Here is a 19784-nt window from a genome sequence, read left to right as displayed (position 1 = left end):
GGAACCGGCCCAGAACACAATATCAGTTGCGTCGGTGGAGGAGTGTCGACTTTCGGGTTCAATATTTATGAGGGAAGATCCAAGGTCAGGACGTGCGCGGGAGAGAATAAGTGGGGTGGATGGGCTGCCAGCGAGTTGATGGCCTGCTATCCCAGGACGAAGACTGCACCGTAGTCAAAGGTGCCGCAGCACAGACAGGACGTAAGTATTGAGTGAGAAAAAGGCGGCGCAGAATGAGATGTCAGAAGAGGCGGGAAAGATCCAGGTTAAGCTGCACCTGATAAGTAGGGGGAGATCATGAGAAGAGTTTCCAGAATATGAAAAAAAAAGCACCACAGCGGAGTGACAAGCTTTCAAGTACTTTGTGTGTTTAGCAGCATGCACAGGAGCAATAATGAGAGAAATTTCTTTTTGTGATAGACTGCTTCGCTCTGCGGTGAAATTGAGGTGCTTTGAATCTATGCGCACGCATGACCATGCCGTTCCCTCTGCGCCGCTTTGGGAGGGGAGCGCTTAGCTTAGCTCTGCTGGAGTATGAAGGTTGGCGCAAGTACTCCGTAATAGTAGTAGCAACCTTGACAGCGCTGAGGTCAGTGAGAGAGAATCTATTTTGTGGTCCAACAAAGTACACCAGTCTGGTTGTACAGGGAGATTCTGACGTTGTACTTGGACTATCAATGATGAACATTGTTGTGTCATAGAAGGCATTCTTTGAAAAGTTACGATCCTCCAACAGCGCTGCCTTGTTGCCTTAGGCCCTCGCAGATGGGCCCCGTGACCAATGCATGGTCTGTGGCCTTGGTGCCTCAGGTAGTTATCATAAGTAACAGATCAACCTATCAGCACGTGATGATATCTGTCCGCCGGTCCACCTCGAAAAATTTCCAGCTTGAACGAGGCCTCCGAAAGATTGTTCCGGTCGACATCTGCGACGTTTGACGACTGACATTCTCTCTCGTCCGTCCTACAACCGCTGGAAGGACATTCAGCTGGGAGGCTAATGGGATTTTGATTGTCCCCGCTGCGCCAATTCTTTCACAGTGGTGCCTGCAACTCCTAGCGCTGTGCCGCTGAAAACTTCTCGATTAACTAATTTCTCCCGACTGCTCCAACCAAGAAGAGAAAAAAAAAAGAGGAGAAGATCCAAATCCAGTCAAGATGGCTCCTTCAGCGACAGACACCAATTGGACTGTCGATAACGATGTCCTTCGCCGGGAGCGGCTCTTCAAGAACCCGCCCAAGGATCACACTGCATTCCCTGCGTTAGCGGCAGCCATCCGGCCTCACATCGATTCTTTCAACGCGCTTTTCGACGGCAGCAAAGTCCTGGAAGCTGGAATGAAAGATATTGGCACGAAGACATTCCTAGACGGTGATGTCGAGACACCAGAACAGAAGAAGGCACGGAAAGCGGAGGGACGGCGAGCCCCCAAGCGCAACAAGCTTAACGTTCGCATCAAGGAAGTTTTCTTAGAGAAGCCGTCAATTCCTGCCACCAACAAGTTCGCGACCCGCAACCGCAACGTCTACCCGTCAGAAGCGAGAGAGAGACATGCCACTTATCGTGGGAAATTGCGCGCGAGACTTGAGTACCAAGTGAACAATGGCGACTGGATGGAGTCCATCAGAGAGCTGGGCCAGGTTCCGATCATGCTTAGGGTGAGTGGTTCTAGATATCGACGAGGTATGCCATTTGTCTTGGTATAGGCTAACGTGGTTGGATGATCTAGACCAATCGATGCCATCTGGAAAAGGCTACGCCTGAGGAGCTCGTCCAGCATAAGGAAGAGTCGGAAGAACTGGGCGGCTACTTCATTGTCAACGGTAACGAGAAGCTCATTCGTATGTTGGTTGTTGGCAAGAGAAACTTCCCTATGGCGATCGTCCGTAACTCCTTTGTTCGTCGTGGCCACACATACACCAAATACGGTATCCAAATTCGATCAGTGCGTCCCGATCAGACCTCGCAGACGAACGTTCTCCACTATCTGAGTGATGGAAATGTCACCTTCCGTTTCTCATGGCGGAAGAGCGAATACCTCGTCCCAGCCATGATGATCTTGAAGGCTCTAGTCGAGACCAATGACCGCGAAATCTTCGAAGGCATCGTCGGCAGCGCTTCATCCAAGGGTGTCAGCAACACATTCGTCACCGATCGTGTGGAGCTGCTGCTCAGAACCTACAAGGGCTATAATTTGCATTCTCGCTCTTCCTGCCGAGCTTATCTGGGTGAAAAGTTCAAGCCCGTGCTTGGTGTTCCAGCAGATATGTCTAATGAGGATGCTGGCACAGAGTTCCTGCGCAAGGTTGTTCTGCCTCACCTTGGTAACCAGAATGTTACCGGAACCCAGGATTACGACAAGTTCAAGCTGGTCATGTTCATGATCCGGAAGCTGTATGCGCTTGTCGCGGGAGATTGCGCCCCTGACAACCCGGATGCTGTTTCCAATCAAGAAATCTTGCTTGGTGGATTCCTCTACGGTATGATCCTTAAGGAAAGGCTGGAGGAATGGGTGAGGTCATTTGGCCCTATCCTGAGAGACTGGTCCAATCGTAACAGCGGCGCCAAATTCACAGACCCAGCTTTTGAGCGTGACTTTCTTAGCAGAGTCGTCAGGAGAACCAATGAGAACATTGGTGGTGCACTTGAGTACTTCCTGTCGACTGGTAATCTCGTCAGTCCTACAGGTCTCGATTTGCAGCAGACAAGCGGTTACACGGTCATGGCCGAGAAGATCAACTTCTATCGATTCATCAGTCATTTCCGAATGATTCACAGAGGTAGTTTCTTCGCACAGCTGAAGACGACCACTGTCCGTAAGCTGCTTCCTGAGAGTTGGGGCTTCTTCTGCCCAGTCCACACTCCTGATGGAGCACCCTGTGGTCTTCTCAACCATCTTGCTCACAAGTGTTTCATCTCTACTAGCGATGTCAACGTCTCTCAACTGCCCAAATTGTTGGTTCAACTTGGTGTGCGTTCTGAGTCGTCTGTGTCTCTGGAAGAAAGTGTCACAGTGCAACTGGACGGCAGAATTATCGGTTACTGTTCGCCGAAGCAGGCCCGCCAGATTGCTGATACCGTTAGACACTGGAAGGTGCAAGGCACAAACAACATCCCACGGGAACTTGAAATCGGTTATGTGCCGAATTCGAATGGTGGTCAATATCCTGGTGTCTATATGTTCTCGCAAGCCGCCAGAATGTACAGACCTGTCAAGTATCTGCCTCTTGACAAGCTCGACTATGTGGGCCCCTTCGAACAACCTTTCATGGAAATTGCATGCTTGCCAGATGATCTCGTTGCTGGCGTATCTACTCACATCGAGTTCACGCCGACAAACATCCTCTCCATCGTCGCCAACATGACGCCATTCTCCGACTACAACCAGTCGCCCCGTAACATGTATCAGTGCCAGATGAGCAAACAAACGATGGGTACTCCCGGCACGGCGATCCAATACCGCACAGACAACAAGCTGTACCGGCTACAGACTGGACAAACGCCTATTGTACGTCCTCCACTGTACAATGCCTACGGTCTAGACAATTTCCCGAACGGCACAAATGCTGTTGTTGCCATTATTTCGTATACTGGCTACGACATGGACGACGCTATGATCATCAACAAGTCATCCCACGAACGCGGCTTCGGTCATGGTACCATCTACAAAACCAAGATCCACTCTCTCGACGATAAAGACTCTCGACGAAGCAAATCCAGACGTGAGATCACAAAGCTCTTCGGCTTTGCTCCCGGAGGTGAGATTCGTGCTGAGTGGCGTACGACCCTCGATGAGGATGGTCTTCCGCACGTGGGTGCCAGAGTCAAGGAAGGAAGTCTCGTTGCGGCGTGGCACACGGTTCGCTATGATGCCTCGTCGGACTCTTACGTGAACGTCGACGGAATCACACACTTTGTCAAGTATAAAGACGCTGAAGAAGGATACATTGACAGCATCCGGATCATGGGTGCTGAGACTGGTCTGGAGCCTTGCCAGGCACTCAGCGTCAAATACCGTGTACCTAGAAAACCCATCATTGGTGACAAGTTCTCGTCTCGTCACGGACAGAAGGGTGTCTGCTCTCAACTGTGGCCTGCAGTTGATATGCCCTTCTCCGAGAGCGGTATTCAGCCTGATCTGATCATCAACCCTCACGCTTTCCCTTCACGTAAGTCGCTACCCCGCGTCCTCTCCTCGTCATGATCTCCCACGAAAACTAATCCGCTGCTAGGTATGACCATCGCCCAGATGATTGAGTCCATGGCTGGCAAAGCCGGTGCCCTGCACGGCCATCCCCAGGACTCGACACCCTTCCAGTTCTCCGAGGAGAACACCGCCGCCGATTACTTCGGCCAGCAGCTGCGCAAGGCCGGCTATAACTACTACGGTAACGAGCCCCTCTACAGCGGCATCACAGGCAAGGAGTTCGCCGCAGACATCTTCATCGGCGTCGTCCACTACCAGCGTCTCCGTCACATGGTGAACGACAAGTTCCAGGTCCGTACCACCGGTCCCGTGAACCCGCTGACCGCGCAGCCCGTCAAGGGCCGTGCCAAGGGCGGTGGTATCCGAGTCGGCGAGATGGAGCGCGACTCGCTTATTGCCCACGGTGCCGCCTTCATCCTCCAGGACCGTCTGATGAACTGCTCCGACTCCCAGCGCGCCTGGATCTGCCGCGACTGCGGCTCCTTCCTTTCCACCCAGGTCGCCGTCTCCTCCGCCGGCTCCAGCAAGGCCCGTATTGCCGCCACCAAGAACGCCTCGAGCCAGCACAGCGGTGCTCCGGGCGGCGCCAGCGGCATCGTGCGCTGTCGCCGCTGCGCCCGCGAGGCCGTCTTCGAGGACTCCCGCGCCATCGTGTGGGAGGACGGTGATGGTCGCCGCTACGTGGGTGGAGACAATGTCACCGTGGTCGCTGTCCCTGGTGTCCTGCGCTACCTCGACGTGGAACTGGCTGCTATGGGTATCAGAATGAAGTTCCGGGTCGATAAATAAGAAAGTAGCAGGAAGGTTGGAGGGATGTATATTCGATGAAAGCCGGGCCCTCGGGCTCGAGAAAAAAGCATGTCTATAGATGCGGAGCGTTTGAGCATTGTTTTGATCCTTTTTTTTCAATTTTTTTTTTTGTTTTGTTGGGTGTTTTGTATGTATGTTACAGTGGGATACAATCTAGAATTGTACTGGATCTCTTTACGCAACCTTCTTTTACTTAATTATACCGATTTCAGATTGGAGAAGCCGTGGCCTCGCCTCTATTGTATCGATAGACTCATGCTCTCTGGTCTGTCCTGAGTAGAACAAACGGCCTAGGCGCGATGAACACGTTTCGCGAAATTCTTCAGTGCCTCAAGAAATAAAGATTACGAGATGATCATCATATCGACTATTTGAAACTCAAAACCGAATAACCACTCTACAGCGCCGACGTAACATTCGAGAACTCGCCCTTCTCCAACTTTGTCTTCCAGAAGATGGGGTTCATATCATCAAAGCCGTGGTGGACCCAACCTTCTTCCTTGACATGGTACAAGTTGATGAAACCACCCGAGTAGGCATCGCGGTGCATAGCGGCAAGAATGCTTCGGCGTCCGAGCTGGAGCGCCTCCTCTTCCGTCAGGTCATACCGGTACTCGGCGTCGAGCACACCGTAAGCGAATGTCTGGCCGGATCCGACGCAGAACAGGTTTCCGGGGAGTCGTGTGCCGTCGGAGTCGATGTAGTACAGGGCCGGTCCTTCTTGAGGAGTCATCTGAGAGGTGTCAGTTTTGCTTGTTTTGCTCATCGCAGGTGGAGTCGAGCTTTGCTTACGCCTGCCAACATCGTTCCCATGCTCAGACCCATTCCTTTGTAGGAGTATGTCAGGTTGGCGAGAATCTTGGACGCCGCTGCAACGGTAATACGGCGTTTGTGCCGAATTTCTGTCCAAACGTTAATACACTGAATCCGTATCATTTCTTGATTTCAAACCCACCATGAAGTGTGCACTGCTGACTCAGATATCTCAACCAATATTGGCAATCCTGAAAACATCAAAACCATCAGTATCATGGAGCGTTCCGAAGAGTATAGAAGGATGCATACCGCAGCACCACCGGCCATGGTACCCAGAAGGCCAGGGACGGGTGCATTCTGCTTCTTATCCTCACCGCGACTCAATCGCGAAACAGGGATGACCTTCTTCACTGTCTGACTGGCAATCCAGTTTCCGGCAGTCGCTCGCGAGTCCGTCGCGACGATCTAATTTCACACTGTATCAGCCGAATGGTCGGGGCAATGGGCGGGATAGGAGGATGACGGCATACAATTCCACCCTGGAATCGGAATGCCAGTGTTGTTGTTCCGTGAGCAAGCTTGATGGGGCAGCTGGGATTTGAGTGATCATCGGTCATAGCACGGAGAAAAGCGGAGGACTAGATTAAAGAGAGCATGAATAGACCAGTTAGCTAGTGTCCTCTCAGATGTTCATGTAGCGTCGTCTGCTCGTGGACTCCGACTTGACATGCGTAGAACAGCTACCGAGCATCCACAATCCCAAGGGACCAGAACACCATCTCGGCTGAGGACTCACGTTTGCAACAGGGGGAAGAGCAAATTTTAGAGAAAGAGGAGGGAGACTCTCGGTCAGATCTTGCTGCTCTTGCTCCGAATAGAACTCATTCTGGTGAGGCGGACGCGAGTACTGAGCGACTAATTTGTCCATGATGTAGGATATATCTGAAGGAGTTCTGAGCAAGAAGGGACAAGCAAGAAATTAAAAGCGGTTCGATGTATAGAAGGGATGACTGGCGTGGATGATGGATGGGGAAGCAACAGCAGCTCTGGCCTGAGAGCTCCATTGAAGCTCCAGCATCCGCGTCACTTCCTGCCGCCTGGGTCACGTGCGCCCCAAGCCTTGGGCTGCACTGTACGAAGCACAAGAAGTAGAATCATTGCGAAATCATCCCATTAAGCACGACATTAAGTATTCATTATTAAGTACATATCTTGACCCAAAAAAAGCATTCCTACCGTCATGAACGCGGTCTTCTCTGTCATCTCCTTTTTCAGTCTGCCAACCCAGAAAGACCTTCCTCACACCAGGCTGGTCGGATGGACCCCAGAGCCTATACCCATCCAGCACGAATGAACCAGATTTCACCATACACAAACGCATGGAAAAACAACTATACTAGCTTTCTCTCCCTACTAACTTCAATATGGAACAGCGATTTGCTGCGACCCAATAGCTCCGGAAACATGGGCTGGCTCTTGTTGCTTTGCACTCCTAACTTCGTCTTCTGTAGCAGTGTCGGTGATATGAGTAGCGGCTCCATTAGCTTGTCCGTATTCCTGACTGGTCGTAGTGCCGTTTGTCTCACGCTGCGCAGAAGATCCTGTCTGGGCCTCCTGGCTTCTACCGGCTCCAGTGGGCAAGAACGTCGTGCCAGAGGTCTCTCCCGCGGCGGTGTGGATGGGTTCAATGGAAGTGGGCTCCCAGGTTTTCAGGTCGTTCTCGGCGGCCTCCAGGATCTGCTTTGCCTGCTCCGCATGTTCATACGGCTGCCGAGCATCGCCAGGAACGACGGGAGAATCGTCGAGGTAGTTAAGAAGGCGGCGAGCATGACGAGCAAGAAGGATTTGCTTCTCTCCCCGCTCAATGAGGGCAGCCAGTTGGATGTCGTAAGCTTCTTTGAGCTTCTGTCTGGTCTACAGGAAATATTTGTAAGCGTCATTCAGTTCAACTTGGGAAAAGAACATGACATACCACGTTGGTCAGCTGAGCCTCCGCGACGAGGTTGTTCGCCTCGGCCCGCACCAGCTCCTGCTCCAGAACCTCCACCTTGGCATGGTTCTGCTCCTTGAGCTTGAGGCGCTGGATATCATCCGTGATCTTGGCTCGCTGGTCTCGCGATGGCTGCACCGAGGCCTCAATGTCACGGATCTGCTTCAAAACATTTCGATAGTCCTCCAAATTCTGCGCGAAGTTATCCTCCTGCTCACCAACCTCCGCCATCAGTACGCCCAGCTTGTCTGAGATGTCCGAGATGGCATCATCCTCGGTGTTCTCACCCCATTCGGAGAGCTGGCCGGCGATGGTGATACGCTCGCGACCGGCGGTCTCATGGGCAGAGATGGCCGAGTTCTCTTGTTTGATCATCCGGGTCATCCTCTTGCTGAGCTCGGGCGCCTGAACGCCCCGGAACGTGTTCATGCTGAACCGGTGACGGCCGGTATCCTTGCGGCGGATGGACAGTGTTCGATTCCTTCTCATGATTAGCAGGCTGATATGGAGGATCAAAGACAGATTGCGCGTACATTGTTGCGAAGGATGCTTAGTTGAAGAGGTATAGTTATCGTAGGTATAGATCCTAGGAGTGCACCTTCCTCGTCTGCTGAGATATTGGAGCTAAGATAATGGTCGAAATGAACTTCTCGTCGACCGGATCAAATAACCGAGAACAAAGGTACTCTTAACACGAGCAAGTAAGAGACGTTCCTCGATGGGAGAGATGAATGTGGCAGATAAGTTGAGCTACATCTCGTCTTCGTCAATGGGCACAGTTGCTTGTGCATTACGTCATGCGGGACCTGCGGAAAGCTGAAGTCATGACACGGACGCAGTTGAATGTCAGTTCGGTCATGATGCATATAATCGACCTCTTGAGTGATTGTACCGTGATGAATTGAGTTCGAGCCCAGAGCCATGGGAGAGGGCATGCTTGTGGTGTTGTCGTGATGCTTGCTCTGCGATGTGGAGCTAGACGATACTTGAAACAGTGGAGTAGGAAGGACTATGAACGCTTCGATTCCATCTCTGGAATACAACACAGTGAGCAGCAGAAGATCGAACGACGGGATGCGTATCTAATAATTCCACCCAATCAATTGCATTCATGTTAAGTATCATAGCTAAGATAATCGCCGTTACAACAATAAGCCACAAGAAACCACCATTATCAATCGATCCTCCCAGAGACATACCTGACCTCCTCCAACACCCGCCCTCCATAATGCGGCCGACTTCTCCAACTCCCAGGACTCACATACTCCACATGTCTATGCGATGGTGGCGGTGGTGAGCACCCTCGGCCAGGAAACCATCTCCTAGAGTTAGGAATGAACGACTCGGACCGCGTGCGTACCCTCGTTCGTCTTATCGTCGTGTACGCCGGCTCGGGTGACTCTGGCCGTATGTGCACAGGGTAGGAGTGGTGTGGACGACAAGCAGGACGCGGTACGATGACCGCAGTTTTGTCATGACTGTGGCAGTCGCTCCTTTTCTTGTGATGAGTCGTGCTGCTGCTGCTGCTAGAACTTGAGCTGGAGCCAGGGTTGGAGCAGCTGCAGCTACTGGAGTCACTGCTACTACTGTTCCTGCGTCGATGGGAGCCTGGTATCGAGACTCGGAGAGTTCCCGGACGATAGTCGATGACTCGGACAGCAGGACCGGGGCCGTCGTTGTCGACTTCGAGGAAGCACATGTCGCCCGCGCGGGTAGTAGACCGTCACTGTTCGTAGCAGGCAGTAGGTACTCGCGAATGCAAAGAGCCGTAGATGCGCCTCTTATGCAGTTTTTGATCGGAATCGGGCAACCAACACTGAAACGAATAAGTTACTGCGAGCACACCAGCTCCTACAACCGGTGTTACTTATGAAATGATGCCTCACAGTAAAACCAGATCCGGGACCTGGATGGTGCAGAAAAGAGAAGAAAAAAACGCAGCCTCCAAAGCAGAATATTATAGAGATAACAATGCGTCCAAAGTCGCCTTCTTCAGTACTGCGATACGGACGCGAGCGGTGGTAAAAATGAGCCATCCCCACGCTCGACCAAGAGACACCGCCGATTAAAAGAAACAATCATAGTTGCCGTCATGCGGGTATTTTTCTCTTGTGATTTGATTCAATTTCAAGAGTGAGGGTCGCGATCGCGCTCAGCCCAGTGATGCAGTCATGTGCTCAGGGCAACTGACAGACCGGGTATCTGCTGGACAGTTCATTTAAGATTATCACTCATCTGGTATACCGATCACGTCGCAAGTCAGAGTAATACGAATAGTTTAGATGATTATGATAAGGTGTGGGGAGGATAGACTCGCACGAGATGGAACTTAGCCGTCGGCCCTGTACAGGCCGCGACGGATCGATTATCGCTGACCTTTTAGATCTTCCTATCTAGATCGTACAAGTCTCTGTTGCACGTGGAAAGAACGTCGGGAGGACGAGAAAAAGCGGAGAAAAAGCGAAGAAAAACAAAACCAGCGCCCAGCCGATGAATGAACCAGGTAAACACCATTAAAGAACCCTACATCCAACCAGGAGAATAACAAAACAAGCGGTAACCGACTCCCTGGCCCCTACGACATGTCGTCTGCGTCGTGGTGGTGGGTATGTTCATTATCAGATGCGTGGAACGCGTCTCCAAACGCCGAGTTCTCCATATCTGGGAGATCCAGGTCTTCGTTCTGCTCCGTGTATGCCGCCAGCGCATCCCCAGCGCTGTCCATGTTGGTGAAATCGAAGTTGGCGCTGTCGAGGCCTGTATCGCCTGCACTGCCTGGGTTGGGAGTAAGGCCCTGGATCCCGCTCCCCGGCATTTCGCCGGCTTGCATATCACCGGGAGGCTTGTTGATTCCTTCCTCCTTCTTGTTTGCCTCGTTCACCATCACCCAATCTCCGGTCTCACCTGCGGCCGTGTTCGCAGGACGGGCATCGACCATGTCCATCTCAACATCCAACCCTGTTGTCGGCGCAGCGGTGGAGGCAGCGGGCGCTGCTGGTCCGGCTCCGGGACCGGTATGCGCCGCGAGGCCCTGGGGCGCAGGAGCTGTCCCTTGGGTAGGTATAGTAGTAGGAGATGTGCCGAACTGGTCCAGAAGATGACTATCCGCGTGGCCCATATCGATGTCACCATCACCCGCAGTCGAAGTGGGTTCAGGCTCAATCTTCTCCAACAGACCGCCCTTTTGGACGCAGGAAACCTTCGGCTCGGGCACGACCTGCCTGTGCCACGAGGCTTCCACCTCCCTGACGACATCATCGACCTTGTACTTGGCCTTATGTTCAACAGGAACACCTTCCGCGCCATCCTCCTCGATCGGAACCTCGCTGCGGCCTTCCATCCTCCAGATCTCCGTGCCAGTATCTTCGGGGTTCGCTGCCGCATCCCGAAGCCGAAGTTCCGCATCCTTGAGTAACGAGGTGCGGTTGAACTTCTCCATCCTCCGGGCATGACGCTTCTTGAGCTTCTCAATCTCAGCACTCATGTCCGCTACCTTCTTGACGACACGATCTGCGAACTCTTTCGCCTTTTCGGGCTCCATCTTCGTTGCCTGAGCGGAATCGGTGACATCTTTAGAGTCGCCGGTCGCCGGTCCCACCGGCGCATCGAAGAACCCTGCGGTGAGAGTCTCTAACTCTCCCTTGCGGCCCAGACCCAAGGAAACAGGCGTAATTTGGCTAATAGCATATGGCGAGGCAAAAATCTCCTCCATCCATTCATGGTGCTGCTGGTAGCGCATCTTAGATACCTCCCGATGTGTCAATAGATCCATCATATCACCAGTAGAAACATCTTCATCCTCGAGGGCAAAATCCGCTGCGGCAGCGGTCATTGCTGCAGCAGAAGCACGGTGTCCGCGGGGTGCTTTCGCTGGGGGCGCAGCTGCCGGCGCTGGGACAGGTTGACCGGGCTGAGGATAGTATGGCGGACGCGCCATCATGGCGTTCGGAAAAGGCCCAGGGGGTTGCGCAAATCCCTGGGGCGCCATTTGTGGCGGGAAATTGATTGTCGGCCAGTTGTTGCGATCGTGAAGCAGAAAGTCCTTGCGAGCAAGCTGACCTTGGCCCTGTAAGAAACGACGCTGTGCCAGCATGCTTTGCACTTGCGGAGAGACTGGGATTCGATTTGCCGGAATATGTTCCGTGGGGGGCGCTCTCGAATAATGAACAATCCACAGCGAAGGATCAGGCGGAGGAAGGCTCGGGTTAGGGTTCTTCGTGGGCAACAGTCGGTATCGTCTGCGACAGTGGATAGCCACGGACTCGTTCGGAGGATGATAGCCGCTGCGATGGAGCCACATCTCTACCATCTGTCATTCTAACGCATCAGCCAAGAGCCCAAACGAGGTGTGAGGTGTTGGAATCAGCGCCATACATATCCGCGGGCCTCAAATGTGAAAGCCTGCTCGACGTCGGCCCAGACATAACCATCGCTCGCGAAGTTTGTGCCCAGGTGGTTGAGAGGCTGCCATGTGAGCATCACCGTGCCATCTTGGGGTCCATCTAAGAAAGTCCAATGCATCGGTTGCGCTTCGCGAACGATCTTTGGGGCGGAAAGGAGGTATTCAACAACGGTATCTGTGGGCATCATGTGCATCAAAGGGTAGCGATGCCGCGACACTAGATGCATGTGCGGCAGCTAAACAACGTATCGAAGTCATATAATTAGCAAACATTGAAGCGCTTTTGGGACCAAATCGAATAACCTACCAGCTGCGCCGGGACACGGGTCGCTGGGTCGTCCATTGTGACCAACAGTAGATGGGATGGAATGGGGACGAGCGTGAAGAGGATGTCAATGCGGTCGCACTAATCTATTGATTTGATTTTTAGATACGAATCAAGCATCGGATATAAAGGTGAGCTCTTTGAAGTGCAACAACTGAGAATGCACCAGGAAACCGCAGAGTGCTAGACTGCTAAGAAACGCGACGCGGAAATTTGAGGCTCCGTTGGCTGGAGAGACGCAGAGGACGCTGCTGCGGGTGGGGTGGGCGATAGAGACCAGCAGTGCAGAATTAACACCTTAATCCTCAGGCATTTACAAAGCTCTCCTTCAGTCGGCCATATGGTGGTTGGATGGACTGCAAGGAATAGATAGTGCTGGGGATATAGTCATGTTGGAACTTTGGACATCCCTTTATCAATACTCTATCAACCTTCTGGTCTTGCTATCCGATGGAGCTTACGAACAAGCTTTCTTCCCACCCCGCCACTTGTTCTCCGCAATACTTATTATTGAAGCACAAGTAAGTACCTACTAGACACTTTCCAGGACAGCTTTGGCTGGGATTGATCGGAATCCACTGAACTGGGTTTACGATGTGAAGTCTATCCTCGATTATCAAACTAAACAATCACTGATGTTCATGATTATGTATTGCACTTCTCCCAGCTTCGAATGGCGTCATCCCTCGCTGCATCTCAGCCATTCTGGATTCTTTTTCATGGCTGCGAGCACTGTGGGACAGGATGATCGGGTTTTAACGCTGCAGATCTGTCAATAGATCCGGTCATGATCGCTCCAGCGCATATTGATGTGACTCGCATTTTTGAACTGTCCCAGATAATGAGAAATAAATCTAATAAAGAGCGCAACATATCCGCTTGCTTGCGAGGCATCCACTCTGTGTCTTTCGGTTGATTGTCTTTACAGCCTGATCCCTGCCCCTGGCTGGATTTCAATCTCTCTACAAACTATGGGATACTTGAAAAAGGATGATTTGAAAAATGGCTCGGGAGATGCAATTGAGCAAGCTCCGAGCGTCGATACTGAGAAACAATACCCGGTTCATCAAGACAGTGAGGATGACCAAGACACTGCACTACCTACGATGCCCCCTTCATCAGCCATCAGCATAGATCCAACTGTTGAGCGTCGACTGGTGAGAAAACTGGACTTGAGAGTCCCGACTCTTTTGGGGTTTTTGTGTAAGCACTCAGCATAACCTGTAACTCTCCCATGTGTTACTGAACGGAATCCTTGAGCAAAGACCTACTTTCGCTTCTGGATCGGAGCAATATCGGCAACGCGAAAATCGCAGGAATGGAAGAAGATCTGAGTCTAAGCGGGGACCGCTACTCGTGGCTACTGACGATCTTCTACATTTCATACACACTCTTCGAGTTTATGGCGATGATGTGGAAGATCGTTCCACCCCATCGGTGGGCGGCGATCACTGTGATGAGCTGGTAAGTGCTTGGATAGCTTCTTAACTTCGATGAGAATGCAACTGTCCTAACGTCTCAGGGGCATTGTCGCAACTTGTCAGGCGGCAGCACAGAACTGGCAGGGTATGATGGCCCTTCGATTTCTGCTCGGGATGTCGGAAGCCGCATTTGGCCCTGGGACGCCCTATCTACTGTCTTTCTTTTATCGTCGCCATGAATTGGGGCTTCGTTGCGGCCTGTTCGTCTCTGCCGCGCCGTTGGCCAATACGTTTGCCGGGGCACTTGCGTACGGCATCACCTCCGGTGATTCCAAATTGGCCAATTGGCGTTTGTTGTTCCTTGTAGAAGGAGCACCGTCAATCCTCGCAGCCTTTCTCGCGTGGCACTTCTTGCCCGACCATCCATCTACTGCCAGATTCTTGACCGAAGAAGAAAAGGAAGTTGCACGCGCCAGGGGGCTCCGGAGGAGCGGTGAAGGAGAGCGTGTAACAGGCATTGACTGGAAGGACGTTGTCCATACCCTTCTGGATCTGAAGGCCTGGCTCACTGCGGTACGGGTGGCGGCCGAATCCTGAAGCGAAACAGTCAGCTAACAACATGGTAACACAGTTAATGTACTTCAGCTGCAACGTGAGCTTTTCGTCGCTCCCCGTATTCCTTCCCACCATTCTCCATAAGATGGGTTTCACTTCAATCAATGCTCAAGGTCTCACAGCGCCACCGTACTTTGCTTCATTTCTAGTCACCATTGCGACTACCTGGATCGCTGATCGACTGCAACAGCGAGGGTTGATGATTGCTCTCCTCTCGCTCATTGGCGCTGTTGGATATGTGCTGCTGGCCACTTGCACATCGGTTGGGGTGCGTTACCTCGGCGTATTCCTTGCAGCTGTCGGTGTCTTTCCCTCAATAGCGAATATTCTTCCTTGGGTGTTGAGTATGTCATCTTCCCTTTCTACCAGAACTTGATCACAGAACTCACGAATTGCATAGATAATCAAGGATCGGATACCCGACGAGGCATGGGTATTGTAATCCTCAACCTCATCGGGCAGTGTGGTCCATTCCTGGGTACCAATGTCTTTCCGGAGAAGGATGCGCCTCGATACATTCGAGGACAGTTCATCTGCGCGGCGTTCATGTTCTTCACGACCATTCTTGCCCTTGCTCTCCGGTGCCTGTTAGTCTGGGAGAACAAACGGCTTGACCAGAAATACGGGAGTGATGCAAAGAGAGCGCAGGAGGAGAATACTGTCGGGGAGGAGAACTACGGATGCGGATTCAGATATGTGTTATAATATAACATGGTTACTTATGGCCCGACAATTAGGACTTGTTATATATAAAAACGACAGAAGCGATCGTGGTTTGCAATAGTACGAGCGTTGTAAAACCGAGAGCGATTTGCTCTTCTATATATTCTTCGAGCAAACCCCTTCGAAAAGACACACAGATCTATAATGATGGCTTGATAGGCCTGGATATCCATATGATGTTGATGGCTGCATTGATCTTCTGCCGCTGCCAATCTGCATGTCTTGCTTTAGTGGGGCAGCTTATCTACCGCAGAAACTAGGTTGGGATGTATCTACACATAGACTAGACTACTTCTTGAGACATATTGTTGCAGCATCATCCGTACTCTTGGTATATTTTTTTTGGATGTCGTCTTCCTGAGTACAGAACTCCCTTATTCTATCAAGTAAAGCAGGGCTCTCGACCAAATCATTGAAAACCAGGTGAATGCATGCTTGAGTGGCACCGATTCCTGGGTATCATCGACATCTGGCACTGCGATCAAACACGTTGATTACGAACACATAAAGAAACAGTCACAATGGCTGCACAATCAAGAGAAAACACAGCGAGCCTCTACGGACTCGTAGACATGGGAAGGTAAGTGACAAAAAAAGGCCCGCATCACAACCTCCTCCCCATCCCATGAGGGAAAACAACATATACATCAACAACATCCACCTGACACGAAGGGGGGGGGGAAATAACAGCAACGGAATCCGCTTCTCCATCACAGACGTCTCCCCGCCCACCGCGCGGCTCATGCCCACAGTGTTCCAAGACCGCGCCGGCATCTCCCTCTACGACGCGCAATTCTCCACGCAGAACGGGCAGAACACCCGCGGCCCAATCCCCGCTTCCACCATCGAGGAAGTCGTGCAGGCTCTGGAGCGGTTCCAGGTCACATGCGACGACTTCGGCGTGCCTGCGGGCAACGTCTACGTTCTCGCGACGGAGGCGACGCGCACGGCGCCGAACTCGGCGGAGCTGCGCGCGTGTATTCAGGCGCGCACGGGCTGGGAGGTCCGTATGCTCTCGAAAGAGGAAGAGGGGCGGATTGGGGCGCTGGGGATCGCGAGTAGTGGGCATGCTCTGGCGGGACTGGCGATGGATCTAGGCGGCGGAAGTACGCAGATTACATGGGTGGTGGAGGATGCAGGGATGGTGAGGACGAGTCCGCGAGGCTCGTTCAGTTTTCCGTACGGGGCGGCTGCGTTGGCGATGCGGTTGGGGGAGGCGAGCGGGAAGGGAGGGAAGGGGAAGGGGAAGATGGAGGCGGAGTTGAGGGAGGAGATGAGGAGGAATTTCCGCAATGCGTATCGGGACCTGGAGATTCCCGTGAGTCTGTTGGAGGCGGCGGAGCGTAAGGGGAGGTTTGATTTGTATCTGTGTGGTGGTGGGTTTAGGGGCTGGGGGTATATGCTCATGAGCCAGTCCAAGGTCAACCCGTACCCGATCCCTATCATCAATGGCTACAGGGCGAGCCAAAAAGACTTTCACGATACGGCGGCCGTCCTGGAAACAGCCTCCGAGTCTGATGTCAAGGTGTTTGGCGTGTCGAAGCGGCGGGTATCACAGATCCCTGCGGTGGCTCTGTTGGTCGACGTGATCATGGACGCTTTACCTGCCATCACGCATATTCAATTCTGCCAGGGAGGTGTACGCGAGGGGTTTCTGTTCGATCGACTACCACAGGAGATACGTGCCGAGCACCCTCTTCTAGCTGCGACCTCGCCCTACGCTCCTCCATCTGCAGATGCGATCAGAGGGCTCCTCCAATCAGCACTGCCCACATCACCTTCCCCCAGGACATCTTTGCAGCCACCGGAATCTTTCAACAATTATCTGCTAGGCGCTCTTGCAAACCTGCTCTACGCACATTCCCATGTGTACCGCGCCTCTCAATCGGCCGCAGCACTGCACTGCACCACGACGGGAATCCTGTCTTCAACGAACTGCCTTACGCACGTCGACCGCGCGCTCCTTGCGCTGATTCTCTGCGAGCGATGGGCTGGGGATCTCCCGCCGTCCGATCAAGCATACTATCGCCAGCTCAGCCGATGCGTGTCGGCTCAGGAAAGATGGTGGTGCCAGTACCTGGGTCGAATTGCTACGTTGATCGGGGCCGTGTATCCTGCAGGCCGGATACCGGAGGCATGCTGGAGGATTCGCTTCGAGACTACATGGACATCTGTCTCAAAGAAGAAGGGAACGCATGATATATTGCATGTCCGAGTGAAGTGCAACGAAGAAGATCGAACCACATCTGCCATGCAGGCCATGGTGCGAGACCAAACGGAGGACATTGAGAAGCTTGGGAAGAAGAAAAATTGGATCGAGGAATATGGAGTGCGAGTGGGGTTTGACATCTGCTAGAGGCGAGATATTTCTGGCCAGTAATGATTATTATGTCGAGTCGGATTGCAGTACTCCGTCGACGATGTTGTTTTTTTACAGAGTCTATAGATAGCTGGTGGATGCGGGTCAACGGATCGATTCGAGAGATGCCCCCAATGACCCATGAATGCTCGCAGTACTAGGAGTCACAATCAGAATGATGATCGAACAAAATCATCGTGATCGTCTGTCTGGCTTAATTGAGAGACCATGTCAAAGTGACGCCAATCTCGGCTACGCAGAAACAGAAACGAAACTCACCGGGCCAGAGGTAAGTAGATAACCAGTCAATCATCGACAGCACATTGATGGCGGGGCCTGCCGGAGAGGATGGATTCAGGATAGCGACTAGATAGAACAGGAATCACCAATCGAATGCTGTACAGCTTCAGACAAGCATGGAGCCATGGACAGCAGCTATTCTATTCGTCAAGGATGGATGCACCGGATGTGCTGGACTGGGGAGTCTAGATTGGACGGGTGGAAGACTCAGGCAACGAAGGGATTATTTAATCTGCCCCTCCCCCCACCATCCCTCTTCCCTCTTTCTCTTTTCTTCTCTTCTCCTCTTCATCTCAATCGACTTCATCCGTCTTTGTCCATCAATCTGCATCAGTATAACAAGCCACCCCCTCTTCAATTCTTATGTTTGGGTGTAGATTGGCTGACCATGACTATAGGCAACCCGCTTGGCTCAAGCTGCAATGTAAATACGCACCTGATTGATTCGACCTCTCGGGGTCGAATTCTCTCTCTATCATCGATGGAAGCCATGGAATCACTTCGGCTGGACTGTTCATTCAATGATCAAGGTATCTCAGGTAAACCTTGGGCGTGGGCCGGTGTTCGTTCTCATCCTGCTGGCACAATCAACGTGTTAACTCTCTCCTCGGGGCCTGGTTGACTCTTCGCATGTCACACCCGGGAGAGACACACGGTGCCAATGGGGTGGGTTCGTTCTGAGATTATACGGTCAAAACTTGATCTGGATAATACCAGCGAAAGGATCATGCCTTCCCTCTTGTTTTCCACCATGGTGGAATGACTAACCGTTTCGACAGTCTTTTGAAACCAACCTCGTCAACAACAAAATGTCTCCCCCAGCTGCCATCTTCGAGCACACCGTGGCTCCCACTGCTGGTCTCAAGGGCAAGGTCGTGGTCCCCGAGACTGTTCCTGCTTCTGGAACCTCTCAGACTCACCTGTTGGACCACTTTGGCGGCAAGTGGGATGACTTCAAGTTTGCTCCCATCCGGGAGAGCCAGGTCTCCCGCGCCATGACCCGCCGCTACTTCCAGGATCTAGACAAGTATGCTGAGAGTGACATTGTCATTGTCGGTGCCGGCTCCTGTGGTCTGAGCACTGCCTATGTGCTGGCCAAAGCTCGTCCTGACCTGAAGATTGCCATCGTTGAGGCCTCCGTTTCTCCTGGTCCGTAGTTCTGAATCTGATGTCTATGTACGTACGCATGACTAACCGTCTCAAAAGGTGGTGGTGCTTGGCTCGGTGGCCAGCTGTTTTCCGCCATGATCCTCCGCCGGCCCGCTGAGCTCTTCCTGAACGAGATCGGCGTCCCGTACGAGGAAGATGCCAACCCCAACTATGTCGTGGTCAAGCACGCCTCCCTCTTCACCTCGACCCTGCTGTCTAAGGTGCTCTCCTTCCCCAATGTCAAGCTCTTCAACGCCACTGCTGTTGAGGACCTGGTGACCCGCCCCTCGGCCAGCGGCGATCCCAAGGAGACCCGTATCGCCGGTGTGGTTGTCAACTGGACCCTCGTCACCCTCCACCACGACGACCACTCCTGCATGGACCCCAACACCATCAATGCCCCCTTGATCATCAGCACCACCGGCCACGACGGCCCCTTCGGCGCCTTCTGTGCCAAGAGACTCGTCTCCATGAACGCCGTCGACAAGCTCGGCGGCATGCGCGGCCTTGACATGAACTCCGCCGAGGATGCTATCGTCAAGAACACCCGCGAGGTCACCAAAGGTCTCATCATTGGCGGTATGGAGCTGTCCGAGATCGACGGCTTCAACCGTATGGGCCCCACCTTCGGCGCCATGGTGCTCAGCGGTGTCAAGGCCGCCGAGGAGGCTCTCCGTGTCTTTGACGAGCGCCAGCGCGAGTGTGCCGAGTAAATTGCTCGACACA

The 19784-nt window shown here is 52.7% G+C and overlaps 7 protein-coding genes across 7 annotated transcripts, besides 1 other annotated feature; 4 read left to right on the top strand and 3 right to left on the bottom strand.

The window, feature by feature from the left end:
* Positions 1-1158: 1158 nt before the first annotated feature.
* Positions 1159-4997, top strand: ACLA_082370 (DNA-directed RNA polymerase I core subunit RPA135; the record flags this gene model as incomplete). Its single annotated transcript, XM_001267971.1, has 3 exons — positions 1159-1659; positions 1731-4170; positions 4234-4997. 3 exons carry the CDS (start codon positions 1159-1161, stop codon positions 4995-4997), a joined length of 3705 nt encoding a protein of 1234 aa, XP_001267972.1.
* A 418-nt stretch (positions 4998-5415) lies between these two features.
* pre2 (proteasome core particle subunit beta 5) lies at positions 5416-6702 on the bottom strand (the record flags this gene model as incomplete). The annotated part of the gene is made up of 6 exons (XM_001267970.1): positions 5416-5751; positions 5811-5920; positions 5974-6022; positions 6084-6239; positions 6305-6412; positions 6571-6702. 6 exons carry the CDS (start codon positions 6700-6702, stop codon positions 5416-5418), a joined length of 891 nt encoding a protein of 296 aa, XP_001267971.1.
* Positions 6703-7193: 491 nt separating this feature from the next.
* Positions 7194-8253, bottom strand: ACLA_082350 (Eisosome component PIL1/LSP1 family protein; the record flags this gene model as incomplete). The annotated part of the gene is made up of 2 exons (XM_001267969.1): positions 7194-7688; positions 7747-8253. The coding sequence occupies 2 exons, from the start codon at positions 8251-8253 to the stop codon at positions 7194-7196; spliced, it is 1002 nt and encodes a 333-aa protein (XP_001267970.1).
* A 1953-nt stretch (positions 8254-10206) lies between these two features.
* Positions 10207-10235: a microsatellite.
* Positions 10236-10339: 104 nt separating this feature from the next.
* ACLA_082340 (uncharacterized protein) lies at positions 10340-12509 on the bottom strand (the record flags this gene model as incomplete). The annotated part of the gene is made up of 3 exons (XM_001267968.1): positions 10340-12073; positions 12139-12402; positions 12474-12509. 3 exons carry the CDS (start codon positions 12507-12509, stop codon positions 10340-10342), a joined length of 2034 nt encoding a protein of 677 aa, XP_001267969.1.
* Positions 12510-13462: 953 nt separating this feature from the next.
* Positions 13463-15232, top strand: ACLA_082330 (putative MFS transporter; the record flags this gene model as incomplete). The annotated part of the gene is made up of 5 exons (XM_001267967.1): positions 13463-13694; positions 13757-13955; positions 14014-14485; positions 14544-14871; positions 14928-15232. The coding sequence occupies 5 exons, from the start codon at positions 13463-13465 to the stop codon at positions 15230-15232; spliced, it is 1536 nt and encodes a 511-aa protein (XP_001267968.1).
* Positions 15233-15875: 643 nt separating this feature from the next.
* On the top strand, positions 15876-17606 carry ACLA_082320 (retrograde regulation protein 2; the record flags this gene model as incomplete). Its single annotated transcript, XM_001267966.1, has 1 exon — positions 15876-17606. One exon carries the CDS (start codon positions 15876-15878, stop codon positions 17604-17606), a length of 1731 nt encoding a protein of 576 aa, XP_001267967.1.
* A 1112-nt stretch (positions 17607-18718) lies between these two features.
* thiA (thiamine thiazole synthase) lies at positions 18719-19771 on the top strand (the record flags this gene model as incomplete). The annotated part of the gene is made up of 2 exons (XM_001267965.1): positions 18719-19058; positions 19116-19771. The coding sequence occupies 2 exons, from the start codon at positions 18719-18721 to the stop codon at positions 19769-19771; spliced, it is 996 nt and encodes a 331-aa protein (XP_001267966.1).
* Positions 19772-19784: the final 13 nt, after the last annotated feature.

This window comes from Aspergillus clavatus, genomic scaffold (assembly GCF_000002715.2).
Source record: "Aspergillus clavatus NRRL 1 1099423829806 genomic scaffold, whole genome shotgun sequence".
Classification (NCBI taxonomy): Eukaryota; Fungi; Ascomycota; class Eurotiomycetes; order Eurotiales; family Aspergillaceae; genus Aspergillus; species Aspergillus clavatus.
Note: the sequence above shows the minus strand (reverse complement) of the source record. Positions and strands in the feature narration are given on the sequence as shown.